The sequence below is a fragment of the Boleophthalmus pectinirostris genome, unplaced genomic scaffold (assembly GCF_026225935.1).
Source record: "Boleophthalmus pectinirostris isolate CB_2022bp ecotype Guang Dong unplaced genomic scaffold, ASM2622593v1 HiC_scaffold_22, whole genome shotgun sequence".
In the NCBI taxonomy this organism is placed as follows: domain Eukaryota; kingdom Metazoa; phylum Chordata; class Actinopteri; order Gobiiformes; family Gobiidae; genus Boleophthalmus; species Boleophthalmus pectinirostris.
The window spans coordinates 41,546,419-41,561,248 of record NW_026571190.1 but is presented as its reverse complement, the minus strand read 5'-3'; the positions used below and the strand labels follow the sequence as shown (position 1 = coordinate 41,561,248).

Sequence of the window (14,830 nt, the reverse complement as noted above, 5' to 3'; positions counted from 1 at the left end):
GGGGACTAAAAACAGGGCTAAAACGGGACTGAACCAGGTCCAATCAGGACTAGACCAGGACTAAACCAGGACTAATATAGGGCAGAACCTGAACTAAATGAGGACTGAACCAGGTCTGAACCAGGACTAAACCGGGCCTAAACCGGGACTAAACCAGGACTAAAGTAAGACCTGAACCTAAAAGTAGAACTAAACTCCTAACTGAGAACTAAACTGGGACTACAACCAGGACTAACCCAGACCAGAATGAGGACTTAAACAAGGGCTAAACCAAAACTAGACCAGGACTAGACCAAAAGTAAAATGAAGTCTTAAACCAGGACTATAACCGGACTAAAATGGGGGACTAAACCAGAACTAGTACTAATATAACAAGAACTAAATCAAGACTAAACCAGGTCTAATCCAGGACTAAACCAAGACCGAACCAGGACTAAACCAGGACTAAACCAAGATTAAGACAGGACTAAACAAGAACTAAACCAGGACTAGACCAGGACTAGACCAGGACTAGACCAGGACTAGACCAGGACTAGACCAGGACCGAACCAAGACCGAACCAAGACTGAACCAGAACCGAACCAGGACTGAACCAGGACTAAACCAGGACCAAATCAGGACTAAACCAAGATTAAGCCAGGACTAAACCAGGACTAAACCAGGACCGAACCAAGACCGAACCAGGACTAAATCAGGACCAAACCAAGACTGAACCAGGACAGAAAAGGGACCGAACCAGGACCGAACCAGGTCTAAACCAGGACTAAACGAGAACTAAACCAGGACTAAACCAGGACTAAACCAGGTCTAAACCAGGACTCCACAGAGACAGTGCAGCGTCTGACCTCCTCCTCGTCCTCCTCCTCCTCTTCCTCCTTCAGAGCCTCGGAGTCGTTCATGTCGTCTGATTGGATGTCGCTCCCGGGGCTGGCTGCTGATTGGCTGGCTCTGCTGGACGCCGCTTCGTTGCTGGAGGCTTCGCTGCGTCCGCTGCTGCTGCCCTCCTCCACGCTGTTCGCCGTCTCGTCCGAGCTGCCCTGCATCGACTCCTGACGCACGACGACACGAGTGAAAACCACAGGAAATAAATGAAAACAAACCAGGACTAACCCAGGACTAAACAAGGTCTAAACCAAGACTAAACCAGGACTAAACCAGGAAAACCAAGACTAAACCAGGAAACCAGGACTAAAACCAGGACTAAACCAAGGGACTAAACCAGGACTAAACCAGGACTAAACAAGGTCTAAACCAGGACTAAACCAGGACTAAACCAGGACTAAACTAAACCAGGACTAAACCAGGACTAAACCAGGACTAAACCAGGACTAAACCAGGACTAAACAGGACTAAACCAAGGACTAAACCAGGACTAAACCAAGACTAAACCAGGACTAAACTAAACAGGTCTAAACCAAGACTAAACCAGGACTAAACCAGGACTAAACCAGGACTAAACCAGGACTAAACCAGACTAAACCAAGACTAAAACCAGGACTAAACTAAACCAGGACTAAACCAAGACTAAACCAGGACTAAACCAGGACTAAACCAGGACTAAACCAGGACTAAACCAAGACTAAACCCAGGACTAACCAAGACTAAACAGGACTAAACCAGGATAAACTAAACCAGGACTAAACAGGACTAAACCAGGACTAAACCAGACTAAACCAGGACTAAACCAAGACTAAACCAGGACTAAACCAGGACTAAACCAAGACTAAACCAGGACTAAACCAGACTAAACCAGGACTAAACAAGGTCTAAACCAAACTAAACCAGGACTAAACCAGGACTAAACCAGGACTAAACCAGGACTAAACCAGGACTAAAACCAGGACTAAACCAAGACTAAACCAAGGACTAAACAGACTAAACAAGACTAAACCAAGGACTAAACCAAGACTAAAACCAGGACTAAACCAAGACTAAACAAGGTCTAAACCAAGACTAAACCAGACTAAACCAGACTAAACCAGGACTAACCCAGGACTAAACCAAGGTCCAAACTAAACCAGGACTAAACCAGGACTAAACCAGGTCTAAACCAAGACTAAACCAGACTAAAACCAAGACTAAACCAGGACTAAACCAGGACTAAACAAGGTCTAAACCAAGACTAAACCAGGACTAAACCAGGACTAAACCAGGACTAAACCAGGACTAAACCAGGACTAAACCAGGACTAAACCAGGACTAAACCCAGGACTAAACCAGGACTAAACCAAGACTAAACCAGGACTAAACCAGGACTAAACCAGACTAAACCACTAAACCAGGACAAACCAAGACTAAACCAGGACTAAACCAGGACTAAACCAGACTAAACAAGGTCTAAACCAAGACTAAACCAGACTAAACCAGACTAAACCAGACTAAACCAGGACTAAACCAGGACTAAACCTAAACCAAGACTAAACCAGGACTAAACCAAGACTAAACCAGGACTAAACCAAGACTAACCAGGACTAAACCAAGACTAAACCAGGACTAAACCAGGACTAAACCAGGACTAAACCAGGACTAAACCAAACCAAGACTAAACCAGGACTAAACCAGGACTAAACAGGACTAAACCAAGGACTAAACCAAGACTAAACCAGGACTAAACCAGGAGTACACTTGGACTACACTTGGACTGAACTAGGACTAAACCCCTGACCCCTCACAGCACACACTCTGACCCCTGACCCTCACAACACACACACTGACCCTGACCCCTCACAACACACACTCTGACCCTGACCCCTGACCCCTCACAACACACACTCTGACCCCTGACCCCTCACAACACACACACTCTGAACCCACTGGACCCCTCACAGCACACACACTGACCCCTGACCCCTCACAACACACACTCTGACCCCTGACCCCTCACAACACACACTCTGACCCCTGACCCCTCCCCTCACACACACACACTCTGACCCCTGACCCCTCACAACACACACTCTGAACCCCTGACCCCTCACAGCCCTCACACACTACCCCTGACCCCCTGACCCCTCACAACACACACTCTGACCCCTGACCCCTCACAACACACACACTGACCCCTGACCCCTGACCCCTCACATACACACACTCTGACCCCTCACACACACACACAGGTGTGTGCTCTCACACACACACACAGGTGTGTGTTCTCGTGTTCTAGTGTGTGTGCTGAAACTTTGGACTAAACTGTTTCTTAAATGTTCTTTAAATTGTTCTGGGTTACTGTGACAGCTCAGGTCACCTCAGGTCACCTCAGGTCACCTCAGGTCACCTCTGGTCAGTCACTTTGGTGGAACTGAGGCTTTGATAATCCTGGACTGACCAAATAAGTCAGACTCGCTTCATGTAACACCTCCCAGGTCTAAACCAGGACTAAACCAGGTCTAAACCAGGTCTAAACCAGGTCTAAACCAGGTCCAAACCAGGTCTAAACAAGGTCTAAACCAGGTGTAAACCAGGTGTAAACCAGGTGTAAACCAGGTCTAAACCAGGTCCAAACCAGGTCCAAATCAGGTCCAAATCAGGTCTAAACCAGGTCTAAACCAGGTGTAAACCAGGTGTAAACCAGGTGTAAACCAGGTGTAAACCAGGTGTAAACCAGGTCTAAACCAGGTGTAAACCAGGTGTAAACCAGGTCTAGACCAGGTGTAACCAGGTGTAAACCAGGTGTAAACCAGGTGTAAACCAGGTCTAAACCAGGTGTAAACCAGGTGTAAACCAGGTGTAAACCAGGTCTAAACCAGGTGTAAACCAGGTGTAAACCAGGTGTAAAAAACCAGGACTAAACCAGGTGTAAACCAGGAGTAAACCAGGACTAAACCAGGTCCAAACCAGGACTAAACCAGGTGTAAACCAGGTGTAAACCAGGTCTAAACCAGTGTAAACCAGGTAAACCAGGTAAACCAGGTCTAAACCAGGCCTAAAACCAGGCCTAAACCAGGCCTAAAACCAGGCCTAAACCAGGTGTAAACCAGGCCTAAACCAGGCGTAAACCAGGCTAAACCAGGCCAAACCAGGCCTAAACCAGTAAACCAGGTGTAAACCAGGTGTAAACCAGGTCTAAACCAGGTGTAAACCAGGTGTAAACCAGGTGTAAACCAGGTCTAAACCAGGTGTAAACCAGGTGTAAACCAGGTGTAAACCAGGTGTAAACCAGGTGTAAACCAGGTAAACCAGGACTAAACCAGACCGTGTCCAGTCCCTGAGTGAGTCTGTTCACCTCTGTGTCGGAGAGTCTTTGTTGGGTGCGTTTGCTGCTCATCACAGGATCGTCCATCTCGATGTCGGAGCCTCCGCTGTGCTGAGTGTCACTGTTATCACTGCTGTCTGGACTGGCAGCCGGAGACCCTGAACGCACCACCACACACACGCACCACCACACACACACACACACACACACACACACACACACACACACACACACACACACACACACACACACACACACACACACACACACACACACCACACACACACACACACACACACACACACACACACACACACACACACACACACACACACACACAATGAACCACACGACAACACACACACACACACCACACACACACACACACACACACACACACACAACACACACACACACACACACACACACACACACACACACACACACACACACACACACACACACACACACACACACACACACACCCCGACACACACACACACACACACACACACACACACACACACACACACACACACACGACACACACACATGACACACACACACACACACACACACACACACACACACACACACACACACACACACACACACGACACACACACACACACACACACACACACACACACACACACACACACACACACACACACACACACACACACACACACACACACACACACACACACACACACACACACACACACACACACACACACACACACACACACACACACACACACACACACACACACACACACACACACACACACACACACACACACACACACACACACACACACACACACACACACACACACACACACACACACACACACACACACACACACACACACACACACACACACACACACGACACACACACACACACACACACACACACACACACACACACACACACACACACACACACGACACACACACACACACGACACACACACACACACACACACACACACACACACACACACACACACACACACACACACACACACACACACACACACACACACACACACACACACGACACACACACACACACACACACACGACACATGACACACGTTAAAACAAAATCTCTACAAAACACTGCATTTATAACAGGACTAAGGATCAAGAACCAGACACTAAGAACGAACCTGGAACCAAAACTAGATCCTCATTTTTCGCAGGTATCGATACTAAAAATTTTTTTTTAAATTGACAAAATTCCTGAATGTTTTTAGAATGATCTGGAGAGACTACAATCAGTGGTGGAACATAATAAAGTAAACGTAGTAAAGTACTGTACTTAAAGGTTGTATAGAGGATTTTTTAAGGGAAGCGAAATCCAGCGACACTTCTTTTTCAAATGTTGCGCATTCGTGACACCACCTTCCTCAGTAGAAACACCTCCTCCCGCCTCTTTACTCTAGAAATCACGCTTGTTTACATTATCTAGAAATAATTTAGCGACCGACGCGTCAGTTTTTAGACCCTTCGTCTGCTTCGGTCGCGCCATCGCTGGAAGGAATCTCCAAGAATCACCTCGGTTCGGCTTCGCTCCTTTTCCCCGTCTCTTCTTCTTTCAGCGAAATCAGAAACGGACGTTCTTTTGCGGCGAACTGGTCGTGGATTCTCGCCCGCCGTCTCGACAAACTTTGTACCGCCGCATAAACCACGTAATCCCCGCGCGCCGGCGAGTCAGTTACACTAGAAACGTAGGGAGTTTGATTGACGACCTAACAGCCAATAGACAATGAGGTAGTCTCGTTATTTATTGGCTGATGTTTATCTGGCCTCACTACATCCACAGTTGATAGATTTTCATTCTTTTTTTTTTTTTTTTTTTTTTGCTGCATCTCTAGAACAGTATTTTAAACTTTCCTTGACAATTTGAAACTCAAAAAAAAAAAAAATCCTCGATACAACCTTTAAGTAAAAAAAAAATAATAATTAGACAGATTTATTAGATCCCAAACTGTGTAAAATACTTTAAAAATGTACTTAAGAGTAAAAAGTAAAACACGTACTTGAAAACTTTTACTTAAATAAACTTTTTCATGTGATACTTTTAGTTTTAAAGTGGAAAATCAGAGTATATTGTCTAAAGAAAGAGGGTTTTTTATTGTTGTTGAATTGGAATCAGTATGGACATTGAGTTTGAAGTGTTGGTATGGGGACAGGACCCTCTCAGAAATGTCCCGCAGTGCGTCTTTAGGCGCAGGCGTGGGCGGGGTCGTACCTTTCTTGTTCATGGGGAGGCTGGTGTTGAGCAGAGAAGCGAACGAGCTCTGTTTGGAGAGTTGAGCCTTCGCCGCCAAAGCGTTGTTCCACAAAGCTTTAATCAGCATCGACGCCAAGTACAGGGTCTGGAGAAAGACCGGGTTAAACCAGGACTAAACCAGGACTAAAACAAGACTAAACCAGGACTAAACCAGGACTACACCAGGACTAAACCAGGACTAAACCAGGACTACACCAGGACTAAAACCAGGACTAAACCAGGACTAAACCAGGACTAAACCAGGACTAAAACAGGACTAAACCAGGACTAAACCAGGTAAACCAGGACTACACCAGGACTAAACCAGGACTAAAACCAGGACTAAACCAGGACTAAACCAGGACTGAAACAGGACTACACCAGGTCTAAACCAGGACTAAACCAGGACTAAAACAGGACTAAAACAGGACTAAACCAGGACTACACAGGACTAAACCAGGACTAAACCAGGACTACACCAGGACTAAACCAGGACTAAACCAGGACTACACCAGGACTACACAGGACTAAACCAGGACTAAACCAGGACTAAACAGGACTACACCAGGACTACACCAGGACTAACACCAGGACTACACCAGGACTACAGGACTACACCAGGACTACACCAGGTCTACACCAGGACTAAAACAGGACTAAAACAGGACTAAACCAGGACTACACCAGGACTAAAACAGGACTAAAACAGGACTACACCAGGTCTAAAACAGGACTAAAACAGGACTAAAACAGGACTAAACCAGGACTAAACCAGGACTAAACCAGGTCTAAACCAGGACTAAACCAGGACTACACCAGGTCTAAAACAGGACTAAAACAGGACTACACCAGGTCTAAACCAGGTCTAAACCAGGACTAAACCAGGAACAGGACTAAACCAGGACTAAACCAGGACTACACCAGGACTACACCAGGACTAAACCAGGACTAACAGGTCTAAAACCAGGACTAAACCAGGACTAAACCAGGACTACACCAGGACTAAAACAGGACTACACCAGGTCTAAACCAGGACTAAACCAGGACTAAACCAGGACTACACCAGGACTAAACCAGGACTAAACCAGGACTAAACCAGGACTAAACCAGGACTACACCAGGACTACACCAGGACTACACCAGGTCTACACCAGGACTACACCAGGACTAAACCAGGACTAAAACAGGTCTAAAACAGGTCTAAACCAGGACTACACCAGGACTACACCAGGACTAAACCAGGACTAAACCAGGACTAAAACAGGACTGAAACAGGACTAAAACAGGACTGAAACAGGACTGAAACAGGACTGAAACAGGACTGAAACAGGTCTAAACCAGGACTAAAACAGGACTAAAACAGGTCTAAAACAGGTCTAAACCAGGACTACACCAGGACTACACCAGGACTAGAACAGGACTAAAACCAGGACTAAACCAGGACTAAAACCAGGACTAAACCCGGCCTAAACCCGGTGTGTGGTACCTGTTCCGTGTGGGCGCTGGGGTGCAGTCCAGAGACCAGGTTGAGGACGTGTCTCAGAGGAACCGGGTCGAGGTTTTTGATGAGAGACGGAAACAGGTCGTGAATGTATCGACTGCAGTGCTTCAACTGGACACGAAACAGAAACACAAAAACAGAAACAAAAACAAAACAAAAAAAAACACAATGAGACGGAATATTAACGCTTCTACATCACAAACCGGACTCCTGCGCGCTTCAAGTCACCTTCTCATGTCACAAACAGACCTGGAGTTTTGTTTAGTTTAACACACAAACCCAAAGATCTAAGTCCGAGTTCTTCCCTCAAACCGTTCACTGGAAAACTCCCACTTCATGACATCACGAGGTGCAACAGAGCATCTTGAGCTTTGTAGATGTAAACAGACTGATAATAAAGAGTCACTCAAACATGTGAATGAAACAAAACACGACTCCAGCTGTGTTTTTGAGGAGGAAACGACATGAGAACCTGACTTGAAGCTTCCACAAGAGTCCGTTTTTTTGACCTTTAGTCGAGTCCAGTGTTTCCCAAACTTTTTTTTTCTGGGTCCCATATTTTAAAAGTCACAAACCTCCTAGACCCAAGTCCATAGACGTTATTCATCAATCACAAAGTAAAGGTGGATATGAGCAGAGTAGAGACGTTTACTTTTAAAATGTAATCCCCTACAGATTACAGATTACACACACTAAAATGTAGTTTGTAACAGAATCCATTAAATTACTTAAAGTGAGTAATGTAATCTGATTACTTTGGATTACTTGATTTGCTGTAGAGAAACAAAGACGAGGAAATCTTCACATAAGAAGTTTTGTCTGATAAAAGAAAATAAAAAGTCCAGATTTTAATTAACCAAATTAAAAATATTATTGATAGAAAACGAAGAAACACGTCCACACAGCAGGATTTAGTCCTGTTAAATCCTGTTTGAGACCTGGTTTAGACCTGGTTTAGACCTAGTTCTAGTCCTGCTTTTGACCTAGTTCTAGTCCTGGTTTAGACCTGGTTTAGACCTGGTTTAGACCTAGTTTAGACCTAGTTTTAGTCCTGGTTTAGTCTTGGTTTAGACCTAGTTTAGACCTAGTTTAGACCTGGTTTAGACCTGGTTTAGACCCAGTTTAGACCTGGTTTTAAACCTGGTATTAGACCTGGTTTTAGTCCTGGTTTAGACCTAGTTTAGACCTAGTTTAGACCTAGTTTAGACCTGGTTTAGACCTAGTTTAGACCTAGTTTTAGACCTGGTTTAGACCTAGTTTAGACCTAGTTTTAGACCTGGTTTTAGACCCAGTGTTAGACCTGGTTTTAAACCTGGTTTTAGACCTGGTTTTAGACCTGGTTTTAGACCTTTTAGACCTGTTTAGACCTGGTTTTAGACCTAGTTTAGACCTAGTTTTAGACCTAGTTTTAGACCTGGTTTAGACCCTAGTTTAGACCTAGTTTAGACCTAGTTTAGACCTAGTTTTAGACCTGGTTTTAGACCTAGTTTAGACCTAGTTTAGACCTGGTTTTAGACCTAGTTTAGACCTAGTTTAGACCTAGTTTAGACCTGGTTTAGACCTAGTTTAGACCTGGTTTAGACCTAGTTTAGACCTGGTTTTTTTAGACCTGGTTTTTAGACCTAGTTTAGACCTAGTTTAGACCTAGGTTTAGACCTGGTTTTAGACCTGGTTTTAGACCTGGTTTTAGACCTGGTTTTAGACCTAGTTTAGACCTGGTTTTAGAACTGGTTTAATGTCCGGCAATGAGTGGAATTACGGAAAAAAAAAAAAAAAGGGGGATTTAACCCAAAATGTGAAAACAGGAAAATCCCGCTGTGTAATCCATTTATTTCAATAAAGTAACTGTAATCCAATTACCACTCACTGAAACAGTAACTGTAACTGAATACAGTTACTCATCATTTGTATCTGATTACATTCCTCTGGTACATGTAATCTGTTACTCCACAACACTATGATCATTATTGAACATTAATGAGGAGGTTTTATTGTTGACTGAGTGATCGTGTCTATGAACACTTTGTATTAATCAAGTTTTAAACAATGAAAAACAGTTTTGAAGCAGAGATAAAAGGATCCAGACGTCGTGTATTTGGACATTAAACAAACAGTAGCTCATTTCTTTTTCTTTTCAACATTCAACTGAACCAGCAATAATGGAGCAAATCAAGAAATATAGTCAATAAAATGATTATAATAACTTTTTTCAATCGAGCAAGCTCAACTTCAGCTGCAGAAACACTGGGTCGGGACAGACAGGATTCACTCACTCACTCACTCGCTCTCATGTGTCAAAACTGTGTATTTCAGACCTACATACAGATCGTGACAAGTCAGTCTGGCGCCATCTAGTGTCTCCGCTCAATTTGATTTCTTTCCAGAGACTAGGTCAGGAATCAGAAAACACTAGACTAAAACTATTCTAAAAGGTTTAACATTACATATGTCGAAAGAAGAGAAAAACATACAGATGTTGTTGAAATTTTTCAATAAATATTTAGTTTGGCCCATGACTTAGTCCCAGTTTTTAATTTTGGCCCAATGTGAATTTGAGTTTGACATGTCTGCACTAGACGGTTTACAAAAACCCCGAGTGCGAGTTTGGGCACCAGCCAATCAGCGAAGAGCCAGACATTCTGTGTTGGCAATGATTCCAGAGATCGAGGATTTAAAGTCGGAACAAAGAAAATGTTTGGTGAGTTTTATCAAGGGGAAAGACGTTATTGTCCTTCTTCCTACGGGATTTGGGAAAAGTTTAATATACCAGTGAGTCCTGTAAGTGGTGCATTACAAACGTCACGATCAAACAGCAGCGACTGGTTAAATAAAAAAGTCCCCGCCTACTGTTGAGTGAATTAATCCTAACACTGCGAGGTCACACGGTTTCCACAAAGTGAAATCAATATCAATATAAATATGAGACAACAGCTGCTCTTTTCACCTGCGCCGCCGCCCAGATACAGTCCACGTGTTGAGTGCTGAGACGCCCCTCTGCCGCCAGAAAGTTCAGGATCACCTGGCACTGCTTAATGATCTGAAAACACACAGCGAAAACAGAGGGAATAAAGACGGAAAACAGAGGGAATACAGAGGGAAAACAGAGGGAATACAGAGGGAAAACAGAGAAAACAGAGGGAATACAGCGGTCAGATCAGACTCGATCACTTTACTCGAGTTTTAAAGGTAAAAGTTTCACCTCGATGTGCAAATTTGGTCCAAAAATGTGCTCGATGACGTTATTGTGAATCAGCCAGTCGGCGAGCTCTTTGGCTATCGACCTGGAGGGAAAAAAAATGAAAGAAAATATTAAAACATGTGATAAAATAATATAATACTTAGAACTAAAAATGTGTGAAATGAAAAAAGGAAAATAAGAAAAAAAGAGCCTCACGTTTCAGTGTCAGAGACCAGAGACTCGTTGTTACAGACGTCGTTGAAAGTGTGAAGCTGGTTCTGAAAAACACAAAAATATACTTTAAAATACTTTGAAAGATTATTACTACTACTACCACTATTACTACTACTACTATGACGACAATGATGACAACAATCAATAACAACTACTACAACTAAAACTACAACAACAACTAAAACAACTACAACTATTACTACTACTACTACTACTACTACTACTTACTACTACTTACTACTTCAACAACAACTACTACTACTACTACTACTACTACTCTACTACTACTACTTCTACTACTACTTACAACAACACTACTACTACTACTACTACACTACTACTAACTACTTCTACTACTACTACTACAACTACTTACAACAACACAACTACTACTACTACTACTACAACTACTAACACTACTACTACTACAACTACTACTACAAACAACAACTGACACAACTACTGACAACAATCAACTACTACTACTACTACTACTACTACTTCAAATACTACAACAATTACTACAACTACAACAACAACTACTACTACTACAACTACAACAACTACTACTACTAACCACTACTACTACTACTACTACTACAACCACTACTACTACTACTACAACCACTACTACTACTACTACTACTACTACTACTACTACTACTACTACTACTACTACTACTACTACTACTACTACTACTACTACTACTACTACTACTACTACTACTACTACTACTACTACTACTACTACTACAACTACTACTACAACTACAACTACTACTACTACTAACTACTACTACTACAACTACAACTACTACAACAACTACTAACAACTACTACAACTATTACAACTACTACAACAAAAACTCCTCCAACTAAAATACTCCTACTGCTGCTACTATTACTACATACAGTGATCTGGTTTCTGGAGTCGGGGACATAAAGTATTCGAAGGCCAGGTCCAGGTTTTATACTACAACCACTACTACAACTACAATAAAACACTACTACAAAAACTCCTCCAACTAAAACCCTCCTCCTGCTGCTGCTGCTGCTGCTGCTGCTGCTGCTGTGAGTTCGTACTGTGATCTGGCTGAGTCCGGCGAGCCTCATGGTCAGCGTGGGGGACATGAAGTATTTGAAGGCCAGGTCCAGACTCTCTTTGTCGAAGCAGAGCGCGGCGTCCAGAGGCTCCTTCACCGTGCTCCACATCAGGTCGGCCATGTTACGAGCGGCCGTCTGCCTCAGCTCCAGGTCGGACAGTTTACACAGATACCTGCAAAAAAAAAAATAAATAAAATAAACACACAACATATACAACGATATAAAACACAAAAACACACAGGAGAGAAGAGGTTTTGAATAATAAAAATGAATAAAATGAAACAAATCTGATATTTCCAAGTCTCCGTTCAGACTGTTCAGAATGATTTTTTTCCCCCATGTCCCTGTATCTGATCTTTTAATGACAGTCTGAACTAGGGACGGGCATTCGATTAAATTTTCTTAATCGATCGTCGAGAATCATTAAAGGTTGTATAGAGGATTTTTTAAAGGGAAGAGAAATACAGCGACAGTCCTTTTTCAAATGTTGCGCATCCCTGACACCACCTTCCTCCTCCACAGCTCCTCAGTAGAAACATCTCCTTCCGCCTCTTTACTCTAGAAATCACATTTGTTTACAGCCAGGTGCGCGTTCAGAACTACTGTTAAAGTGACCTGCCTAGAAATAATTTAGCGACCGACGTGTCAGTTTTTAGACCCTTCGTCTGCTTCATTCGCGCCGTCGCTGGAAGAGACCTCCAAGAATCACCTCAGTTTGGCTTTGCTCCTTTTTTTCTCCTTCTCTTCTTCTTTCAGCGACCTCAAAAACTGACTTTCTCTTGCGGCGAACCGGTCGTGGATTCTCGTCCGCCGTCGCAATAAACTTTGTGCGAACTGCGAGGAAGCGACAGTTTAAAAAAGCCTCTAAGAACCGCCGCATAAACCACGTAATCCCAGCGCGACGGCGAGTCAGTTACACTAGGGAGTTTGATTGACAACATAACAGCCAATAGAAAATGAGGGAGCCTCGTTTTCTATTGGCTGATGTTTCTCTGGCCTCACTACGTCCACAGTTGATAGATTTTCATTCTTTTTTTTTTTTTGTTCATCATAATTACAAAGCTGCTGCGTCTGTATAATGGTATTTTAAACTTTCATTGACAATTTGAAACAAAAAAAAAATCCTCCATACAACCTTTAACGTTTTTACATTAAAATTATCATCTTTATTATTACTATCTGCACTAATCTGCATAAATAAATTCAACTTTACAGGTTAGTGTGACCAGATTTGTGTTTGTCAAAACCAGGACAGCGTACGGGGGGAGGGGGGCGGGGCCTCGTCATCCACATTGAGCGACTCTCACCTGGAAAAACTTTTTAATGTTTTTCTGTGTCCTGGTGAACTTTTTACATATGTGCTGCTTTGTTCACTGTGCACTTGGACTCACACTTGAATCGACCGGGGAATTTCTTGTACAAGTCATCGTTAAATGCGCATGTTGCAGACTGTTCGACTGTTTGAGTCTCGCTCCTTCTGAGTCACAGACGCTACGAGAGACGTTCAGTTTAATGGACCCAATGAAAGATCATGAAAACCCGGACATTTGCATCACTTTATAAAAAAAAAAAAAAAAACCCAGACAGCCAGGACAGGACATGGAAAAACGGATGTTTAGTCACCCTACACTACGCACAGCAACCTACATTCGGTTTGTCGATTAAAAATGAACGTAATCGACGAAATTCTTAATGATCAATTATCGATTCATCGACTAATCATGAACATCCTTAGTCTGAACCACACAGAACCAATTTTTACCTGGTCCCTGAAGGGTTGACCGGGGTTTGTATTTACCCTGTGTGTCTGTGTGTGTCCACTGGTGATAATTCCGACATTTACGGACCGATTGTCACCAAATTTGGTACATGGGTCAAGCCCCCGTGCCCGATGCCGCAAAAAAAAAAGTTTGGTGATGATCCGAGGTCATTTGAGGTCACACGGGTCAATTGAAAGGTCAGGCCATTATAAAGGATTTAGGCAATTTCGGCAATTTCTGAACCATCTGCGGCCTAAAATATTCACCCAATCGTCACACGAGTTGACACACACATAACCGGGCACACTGGAGGTTACAGGTTGAAACCGGTCAAGGTCACCAAGGTCAAATATGTGTTTTTGGTCGTAACTCCGCGAAGGATGGAGTTCGAGCGACGGGAGTGTCTCAAAATATCAGAAAAAATTATGATCTATTTATAATTCTATGCATTTGTGTAGTCAAATGTGAATAGTTTTCCAGATAATCACTAATTATAACAGTTCCTTCCTCTTTTAGTGTAGCCGTTAAAATTCTACTTGGAACAAAAATAATTTCCATTTCTTGTTTTTCTGGT

At 43.2% G+C, this 14,830-nt stretch overlaps 1 protein-coding gene across 1 annotated transcript in view; it reads right to left on the bottom strand.

Moving 5' to 3' along the window:
• Positions 1-14,830, bottom strand: part of usp34 (ubiquitin specific peptidase 34) — a 140,822-nt gene that overhangs the window by 101,632 nt on the left and 24,360 nt on the right. Inside the window, exons 8-15 of the mRNA XM_055158681.1 lie at positions 12,476-12,668; positions 11,375-11,436; positions 11,180-11,261; positions 10,925-11,017; positions 7,966-8,091; positions 6,459-6,585; positions 4,223-4,350; positions 846-1,049 (exon numbers count right to left, since the gene is read on the bottom strand). Coding sequence (XP_055014656.1) covers positions 846-1,049; positions 4,223-4,350; positions 6,459-6,585; positions 7,966-8,091; positions 10,925-11,017; positions 11,180-11,261; positions 11,375-11,436; positions 12,476-12,668 — 1,015 coding nt within the window. The remainder of the gene's footprint in view (positions 1-845; positions 1,050-4,222; positions 4,351-6,458; positions 6,586-7,965; positions 8,092-10,924; positions 11,018-11,179; positions 11,262-11,374; positions 11,437-12,475; positions 12,669-14,830) is intronic.